This window comes from Littorina saxatilis, linkage group LG14, assembly GCF_037325665.1.
Source record: "Littorina saxatilis isolate snail1 linkage group LG14, US_GU_Lsax_2.0, whole genome shotgun sequence".
Taxonomy (NCBI): domain Eukaryota; kingdom Metazoa; phylum Mollusca; class Gastropoda; order Littorinimorpha; family Littorinidae; genus Littorina; species Littorina saxatilis.
This window is the reverse complement of record NC_090258.1, coordinates 43,180,700-43,190,570: the sequence shown is the minus strand read 5'-3', so window position 1 is coordinate 43,190,570 and position 9,871 is coordinate 43,180,700. Positions and strand designations below refer to the sequence as shown.

General features: G+C 41.8%; 1 protein-coding gene across 3 annotated transcripts in view; it reads right to left on the bottom strand.

Annotated features, from left to right (window-relative positions):
* LOC138947829 (zinc finger protein 1-like) overlaps positions 1-9,207 on the bottom strand; it is a 133,482-nt gene extending 124,275 nt beyond the window's left edge. For all 3 annotated transcript variants that reach the window (XM_070319384.1, XM_070319386.1, XM_070319387.1), the window contains exon 1: positions 8,883-9,207. In XM_070319384.1, the coding sequence (XP_070175485.1) occupies positions 8,883-8,943 (61 nt within the window). In that variant the 5' untranslated portion in view covers positions 8,944-9,207. The remainder of the gene's footprint in view (positions 1-8,882) is intronic.
* Positions 9,208-9,871: the final 664 nt, after the last annotated feature.

Below are 9,871 nucleotides of genomic sequence, written 5' to 3'. Positions count from 1 at the left end.
AAATAATTGAATAAATATATAAAAGCCTCAGGTAAAAGTCTCAATCCCTCAATAAATTACACTGCGAGTAATTGTTTCTACTATCTAAAAGAGACATGTTAACTAGAGTCAATATTTGTTTCCAGTGTAGTGTGTTCTTACACAAGTCTTTATAACAGCATTATCTCGTCTTGTCAGCACAATAATTGTCTAAACAAAAAAGAAGACAAAACCATCAAACAAAACTGCAACCAATCCACACACACACACACACACAAACCGCAGCAATCAAAACTCCTACAAAATTCTCCGCAGAACAAATTCCTGCCACTCCAGCAAAAGACAAATCCTGTTCCAGCCAAAGGAAATACCTCATCTCTTGTTTGACGGCGAGTGATTGGCTTAGGCCGAGCTGCCAATAACCAGGTGAAACTGACGGCGCGTGCACAGCGCGAGCTCTTGCGAATGATTACCTGGTTACGACGTTACCAATTTCACCTCACAACGAGATTGGCGGGGCGCTCTCACAAATGATTATCGGTGGTGATAAAAAGGAAGTGCTTGAACAATGCCGCGCGTGCGTGCACGTGGGGGAGGTTGCAGAAAGGTGTGACATTCCGAGGAAAGAGCTTTTCCCTTTTACCTGGGTGGGCGGTGCTTGTCAAGGTCATAGAAAAGGTGAAGAATCAGACAGAGAGATACACCGCACGAACATGAAAGGGAAACTTCTTCTTCTTCTTCTGCGTTCGTGGGCTGAAACTCCCACGTGCACTCGTGTTTTTTGCACGAGTGGAATTTTACGTGTATGACCGTTTTTTACCCCGCCATTTAGGCAGCCATACGCCGTTTTCGGAGGATAAAGGGAAGCCTGCACATTTTTCTTGTGGAGGTTAAGAAAGGAAGGAAAAGGGAAGGAAGGATAGTTGAAAAAAGAGAGGAACGAATACTAAATCAAAATGACTAAACTAATGACTGACTTACTAACTAACTAAATCTTTTTCTTTCTGAAAGTTAAATAGTTCATATTATATATGTATTCTTAAACGGATTTTTGTTTTGATGTACAATTTTCATTCAATTTTCTTTTCATGTTTGCTTGCTTTTCATTTAAACTGTACAATAGCCGCCATTTATATGTATTTTTCTAGAAAACTGTAAACACCACAATAAGCATTATGCTTGTTGTTGTTTACTCTATATGCGTTTTTTTGTAAATAATGCACAAACGTTGAATAAAACAGTTTAAACCAAATAGTTCAAGGCAGGTAGGTAGAAAAAAAGAGGAACAAAAAATTAATCAAAATGACTAAACTAACTTACTTACAAAATAATAATTAAATTAAGTAATAACATTTTTTTAAAGTGAATCATTTTAGGACTGTTAAGTTGGAATTCGATTTTGTTGTTGAATCTGTGTCACTGTTGCAGCTGATGTTGTGTTGTGTTGTGTTGTGTTGTGTGGTGTGGTGTTGTTGTGTTGTGTTGTGGTGTGGTGTGGTGTGTTGTGTTGTGTCAGTGTTGTGTTGTGTTGTGTTGTGTTGTGTGGTGTGGTGTTGTTGTGTTGTGTTGTGGTGTGGTGTGGTGTGTTGTGTAGTGTTGTGTTGTGTTGTGGTGTGGTGTGGTGTGGTGTGGTGTGGTGTGGTGTGGTGTTGAGTTGTGTTGTGTTGTGTTGTGTTGTGTTGTGTTGTGTTGTGATAGCTAGCCGTGATAACTTATTTTACAAATTACACTCAAAATGTTTCAGCATAGCTCTTGAATACTCTTAGTGTTTGCGTCAAGTTGTACAGTAACTGTGCATTTCTCGTTCAACATTTGACGTGAACTTTTCCAAGTCTCAATGTGTTCAATGTACACAATGACTGAGTGAGTTCTAATTCGAAGCTTGGTTTCGACAGGAGTCTCCTATCTTGTTTGTCTCGAAATAGGACTGTGAATCTCCAACAATAAAAACTATGAAATGTTTGTCTCGAAATAGGACTGTGAATCTCCAACAATAAAAACTATGAAATGTTTGTCTCGAAACAGGACTGTGAATCTCCAACAATAAAAACTGTGAAATGTTTGTCTCGAAATAGGACTGTGAATCTCCAACAATAAAAACTATGAAATGTTTGTCTCGAAACAGGACTGTGAATCTCCAACAATAAAAACTGTGAAATGTTTGTCTCGAAATAGGACTGTGAATCTCTAACAATAAAAACTATGAAATGTTTGTCTCGAAATAGGACTGTGAATCTCCAACAATAAAAACTATGAAATGTTTGTCTCGAAATAGGACTGTGAATCTCCAACAATAAAAACTATGAAATGTTTGTTTTAAAACAATGAAGACGGATCTTATCATTAACAAAGTACTAATCTGGTTACTGCTTTGTCCTCTTATTATTAACAAAGTACTAATCTGGTTACTGCTTTGTCCTCTTATTATTAACAAAGTACTAATCTGGTTACTGCTTTGTCCTCTTATTATTAACAAAGTACTAATCTGGTTACTGCTTTGTCCTCTTATTATTAACAAAGTACTAATCTGGTTACTGCTTTGTCCTCTTATTATTAACAAAGTACTAATCTGGTTACTGCTTTGTCCTCTTATTATTAACAAAGTACTAATCTGGTTACTGCTTTGTCCTCTTATTATTAACAAAGTACTAATCTGGTTACTGCTTTGTCCTCTTATTATTAACAAAGTACTAATCTGGTTACTGCTTTGTCCTCTTATTATTAACAAAGTACTAATCTGGTTACTGCTTTGTCCTCTTATTATTAACAAAGTACTAATCTGGTTACTGCTTTGTCCTCTTATTATTAACAAAGTACTAATCTGGTTACTGCTTTGTCCTCTTATTATTAACAAAGTACTAATCTGGTTACTGCTTTGTCCTCTTATTATTAACAAAGTACTAATCTGGTTACTGCTTTGTCCTCTTTTTTTTTTAAATGTGAATATCTAATTCTACTTCTATCGACAATACACGAACAGTGACATTTTTAAAAATATACTTTCTGTGTCACGAATTACAAGGTCGTTACGGACAAGACAATACTGACCCAGTTGGAACAGTGTATGAGATAAACTGAATACAATAATTATTGTGTTTGTGTTTACATGCAGTTCTTGATGTTCCTTGTTGCAAATGAGTTGTTCAAACCAGAGAACAAAGCCTGTTTGTTTTGGAGCAACGAAGACTGATGTTTACGTAATGTTAAAATTTTTGTGGGAAGACTTCTGACTCTTACAACGGGGCCATTTCTAAAAAAAAAAAAAAAAGTGTTTTATTTTGCATCTTTATCTCTTTTTTCTTTCTTGTCTTTTTTTTTTTTTTTTTTTTTTTGGGGGGGGGAGGCTACTGTTGTTGTTATGTACACAAATTCAGCAGCATAAAATATAAATATAATGGTTAAAAGAACTCATCAAGAAATGGCAAAAGACTGAGACAAACAAACATGACGTACATGTATATCAACATGATTATTATATATATTCTATTCTGAGATGGAAAAAAAATACTAATCAAGTACTGCAGTGCACACACACAAACACGTCACCGCTTTTCATTAAGAAAATAAACAAGTAGGGAAAATAAGCAGAACATCATCAACACAATAAATGTTTCACAGGAGTGACTGGTCATGATGCAACCATGTACTGACCTCACCAACCCGCCAAAACGAACCAAATTAAATACAATATTAAACAAAAATCACGGGATTTCCATGCTTCTTGAAACTCGCTGAAACCGAAAGAAACTAACACGAAATGCACGTATCTATACACCTCAGCAGAGTGTAAAGCAGTGTCACATTTTCGGAAATAAATCAAGTAACTGTTATCAAAGAGAAAGAGACCTTTGCAGTTCAAGGCATGAAGATGAATGCTTTTATTGAATTGAAAAAAATAAACATGTTATAACTTATATACATTCAGGCTCTTTGTTTTCTTTATTTGTTTTGTTCTAGCTCTCCCCACCCCCCCCCCCCCCCCCACCCCCCCCCAAAAAAAAAACCACACACACACCCTACTCCCCTTAAAAAAAAATTCCCACTTTATAGATTCTTCCTGTTTCTTTACTACTTTCTCTTTCCCTTTCTTTGTTTCTTTTACTCGTCTTCCTTCCTTGTCTTTCTTCTATCTCTATTTTTTTAAATAATTTTGAATGATCTATTCAGTTTTTAAATTAAAACCACTCAACACAGAAAGGACTGGTGTCATTGTATAAGAGACTCCTCAGCTGCAAAATTATAATTATTCATCAATCTGCACTTTGCACACTGGATGGTAAAGCTTTTGCTTGCCATGAACAACATTGGCATTTATCTATATTTAGGATTGCCACTGTCTTCAGGGAAAGGGCAGCTGCACTTGAACCCAGACAGCTAATACAGTACAGTCAGTACACAATGTCTCCTCATAATTGTGAACTCAGTTAGTCATTACTGTAGCCCCCCCCCCCCCCCCCCCCAAAGCAAAAGCACAACAACAACACAATCTGAGAGAATGAGGTTTCCAAAAAGCGGAGGGAGTCTTAAAATGGGGGTAACTTTACAGACGTTATGAACAGAAAGTCTGAGATAACAGGGCATACAAAAATAAAGGGGAGGGGGAGGAGTCAAATTGGTGGGGGGTTCTACCCAGTGTACGGTACACTCAGTAGAATCACAATCGTGAAGCCAGTAAGCTGGACTGGCAGTACACAATGTCTTGTGATAATTGTCATGTCAATGGAAATACAGGCTGTGACAGACAACGAATGAGACCAAGATAAGTGTTTCTATATTCAGAACCCAGGGAAGTTGACAGACACTGTACATACATATGCTTACTTCCGACACAGTATGGTAACACTGTGACATTCCGGATGTGATCTATATCTCCTTTCGACCTCCTTCTCTCCCTCTCCCCCCCCCCCCCCCCCCCTCTACAGATCTACTTTGTTCTGTTCAGGAAGACAATACAAGATTGTTGTGTCCGTTCAACCTTTTTGGCTATTCGAGAAAGTACACTGAAGCGCAACGTGCCTGTTCAGTTAGACTCAGACTCAAAATGTTACTGTCCTTATAAAAAACAAGGAAAATTGCCATGCAGTACCGGGCGGTTACAGACATAAAATACATCACATTTACTAAGAATTAAGAATTGCACTAAAAAAAAAATGTTTTTAAAACAAAAAACGTACAATCATTCTGTAGAATTAGCTTTCATTCATCTGCACAAAATTATTACATGGATGTACAGACTTGAAAGGAGTTTGGACAAATATTCTGTGAGTGCGGGTGTATCATTTATCCTGTCCGCCCCCCATGTTTGCTCAAGTTAAAGTTCAGAGCAGAACGTACACAGTGCATCATGCATACAGACGACACGTAATTGACATCTGTTCTCAACCACCTCCCATCCTATCCAACACCCCCTACACCACCCTATAAACTCTCTCTCTCTCTCTCTCTCTCTCTCTCTCTCTCTCTCTCTCTCTCTCTCTCTCTCTCTCTCTCTCTCAGTCAGTCAGTCAGTCAGTCAGCCAGCCAGCCAGCCACTCTCTCTCTCTCTCTCTCTCTCTCTCTCTCTCAGCCCTCTACAAGCGTAACTTTCGAACAAGCCTACATTTCTAATTACATTGCTTGCTCATGTTTTTCCTCACTGACAACACGGAGATAACATCTTTAGTGGGAGTGGGGAGGGAGGAGGTACAGTGGAACCCCCCTTTTACCACCTCCACAAATCCGAGAAAATCAGGTCTTAAAAAGGAGGGAGTCTTAAAATGGGGGTAGATTTACAGAGATTTTGAACAGAACAGCTGTGAAAGCAGGGTCTTACTGTTCATGACAACCAGAAATGTATTTCGTTTCGTCCTGAAGGCTGAGTAGATTGCAGAATGCCTTCCGTGAAACTGACACGGATGAAAGAATGAATGTTGTGTTCTAGCTTCCCCCCCCCCCCCCCACAAAAAAAAAAATATATATATATATATATATATATATATATATATAAAAAAAACTTTTAAAAAAACACCCTACTCCCCTTAAAAAAAATCATGAACGGACGAACGAAATAACGACCTGACGAATTAGCGGGGGGACTCGAGTTAGAATAATGATTCATTGAAATAGGTTTGGCTAGTGAATCAATCAATGATTAAAATTTTAGCTAAGCCGATGAATAAATCATATTAAATGAGTGACAGGATAACTGATCGAGTTACAGTCTCAGTCTCATTCGCACAATTTCTGCCTAAATAAACGATACACGCGGCGAGTGAAAATAAGAGATCTCCCTCCCTCCCTCCCTCCCTCCCTCCCTCTCTCTCTCTCTCTCTCTCTCTCTCTCTCTCAATAAGATCTCTCTCTCTCTCTCTCTCTCTCTCTCTCTCTCTCTCTCTCTCTCTCTCTCTCTCTCTCTCTCTCTCTCTCTCTCTCTCTCCCCTCTCTCTCTCGTGGATCAAACTCGGAGCCTATTTAAATGAAGCAGGCAATAAATGCCTGAAGAAAACAACGAGCACTAAACTAATTTCTCTTCAACTTGAGAGAGAGGAAAGGGGAAGGAAAGCCATACAAAGAATTCGGCTCAGTTGAAAGAGAGCCAAATTTAAAATAAAATAAAATTTCATACAAAGCAAAACCTCCAACAAAGGAGCAATAACAAAGAGAAGTAAAGATCACAGCAACTTTTGTGGATGCCCAAATGTTCACATACCAAACAAAATAAAAATGGCACAAAGGCAGATGACAGAAGAACTCCGAAAGGTCAGAGATGACGTGTAACCTGCTGTTATTCTAGGCTTCCCCAAACCACAAAGAAAAAAGTATGTAATTTTCTCCGTCAGTCCTACCTACTCTGACCTACACAACTAATCCAGCAGCGCGCGTGCACCGTCATCATTAACATAAACTATGATAATCATCGTCTTTGTCAACTGCTACACACAAAGCTTCCACCAAAACACACACACAGCAGTAAAATACTCCCCCCGCATTTTCACCCAAAACTACAACCTCTCACAGCATTTTGACACCCCCCCCCCCCCCCTTCCCCCTAGCCTTAACCCCCTCATCCCCCAGAAAGTCCCCTTCTGCTCCCCCCCCCCCCCCTCAATTTAGCTCCGACACAATGACAACAGACGAAACAAGGACACCCAGCTTCCAACCCAGAAGCCGTGAGCCGAGCGGGCCCACCAAAGACAATTACAGCAGCACCAAAATCCTGCAAGTATCGCAGGCACACACGGACACTTGGCATCACTGGGAGATTCTAGCCAATCAGCGCCCGGCAACGCTTGACCCCGGGACTGGAGAGGTGTGTTGACCCCCCACATGATCAGTATTGATGACATCACACATAAATTTGCAGGTTTCTTGTAGTCTCGGCTGGCACCCGTTCTGTGATACCTACCATCTCGGCCATTTTGCTTAGCATTTAGAAGCTAAATCTCCCATGCATAAATTCCATGCACTAATGTACACCCCCAAAGCGTCAAGCCTACGCCGTTTCCCGTGCGAAATTTCCTGCATACCTTTATTGCACTTTCGCACATAAATAGGGATAAGTGTACACACACACAGCCTGGCCTGTAAGCGGCTGCAGCCATTATTTCAATTTGCATATTTTCTTGTTTCTTTGCTTAGCCTAATCCCAAACCCAACGATGTTTCTTCAACAAACTGAGGAAAAATTCTTGAAGTTATTGCCCACACCTGAGAAAATTGGAATAAATATTTAATGAAAGGTAGTTAAAAGTGTAGAACAACATTCACACGCTGACGCCAGAACAGGTGCCTGTGTAGGACAAGCGTTGAAAGCGTTTCACAATAACTCACACTGAGTGCATACATACATGTATACATACATACACAGCCCCCTCAACAACACACACACACGATCATCCGCCTCTTGCCTACATGCTTATTTTCACACGTCCCAGGCCTCTCAAATTTAACATCCGACACGAGATCGCGAGATGTGTTTGCCCATATGGTTTTTCTTCAAAGCAAAACACATCGACACCGTCTGAGATGCAGACGACGACCGTCTCAAATGTTCGCCTCAGCAGTGTCGGTGACATCAGTCGGTCGGTCCTGGAGAAAACTGGTGCATGCAAGCCGACGAAATAGGAAACGTAAACGGCCGGGCTCATTATGTGGGAAGGGGGTCACATAGGTGGGAGGGTTCCTAAGAGCAGAATTGTAACCAGATCTGGGACTGTGTACTGGAATTTTGTCGAATCGATGAAGCTAAATGTGACGGTGCCTGGCAAGTTTAGGTCACACCCTCTCTCTGGCCTTTCACATTAGCGTGCTCTGCATGGCTGCTTGACACTGATCTAGCCGCCACAGCGGTCGGCGAGTCAAACGTCATCCGCCATCAACACACATAATTCACTTCCCCCTGAGACACATAGATCTGTTCGTGACCTACGTCGCTACACCTGCATGCGATCTCAGACAAAATTTGGACAAAATTTGACAGATATACTGTAAACAAAACATCAAAGACGATTTCGACAAGCAACCACCACCGCCACCGCCAACTGCGGCAGCAGCGAAGACAGCAAGGGACCCGACACACCAGCACCGCACGCCCCGCGGACTCAACCGTCGGAGCCATATTTAGATCACCTCACCTTGCCTCACCTAACCACACAATTCTGGTCCCAACATCCCCCAAACATAAATCATGGCATCATCTTGTCAAAATGAAGTCGTGGAAACGATCATCGCGCCCGATTAGCGGCGGCGATGTGCGAGGATGCTGTCGTCTGCTACGAGGTGGTGGCAGGTAGCCAGAGGTAACAGGCGGATAAGAAGCGAGACGCGTCATCGCGCCAGATACACACAATCCTGACAGAACATGCACACAAACACACGACACATCATCACTTCAAACAATACTCGGTACAAAAAATCTCCACTTACCGTTTTTTCTCCGAGGATTGCGCTGTTTTCGTCGCCCGCACCTGCCCTCTACCTCTGCCATGTTTTCATTTCATTTGAGAAGTGCGACTGCGGTTCTCGATAAATGCGCATGTACCGTTAGTCGCAGTGACAGCTTCCGGTCGCAGACACTTTCACAATCGGCGACGAAGGTTAGATTCGTTTTCCGTATTTTCACCGTTGCATCCGTAATCAAATTAGAGACAGGTCACTGGCGGCAGTTGACAGGCGGGCGACATTGTTTTTGGCTGTTGAGGTGTAGCGTGCGAGTTGATCGCGTCCGTGGCTGCGACGTCAGAACACAAGTGCTGGGGTCGGTCGCGGAGCTATGCCGTGCTGTGCGCTAGTCGAGTGACACATCTAACGTGCCTGTCAGGTGCCCCATTTGCAGTCACGCCGGTTCCACCACCGCTCATGCACCAAATCTGGAACCGCAGCATCGAATTTCCCCGTCTAGGACCCCGTGCACGTACCTATTATTTGTCGTTTATCATCGGCGACGTAATAGAGCGCGATAAGCTTTTAGATTTAGAATCTACCTCACGTTATTGTTTACGTTCACTATGCACGTCTTGTCGCATGCGCACTTGGAGTGTTTCAACGTAGCGTTTTACCGTGGGACGAAGACTCCCCTGGGGGAGGGGGGTGGGTTGGAGTACTGGTAGGGGAGGGGGTCGGGTACCGTGACTAAAAGACCAGAAAAAAAGAAGGAGGTGGGATTAGTCATTTTCCGTATTGATTACTTTGATGTGTTTTGAAAGCTTCACTTATTTACCTGCTCTCTCTCTCTCTCTCTCTCTCTCTCTCTCTCTCTCTCTCTCTCTCTCTCTCTCTCGTAGATTACCCATAATAAATTTACTTGGGTGTGCCTGGGTCGATGAAGAAGCAGAGCTTAACAGAAGGATGGGAGGAAGGAAAGGGAATGAGATGAGAAGTGTGCATGGAGGAGGGGGGGGGGGGGGGGGGGAGTC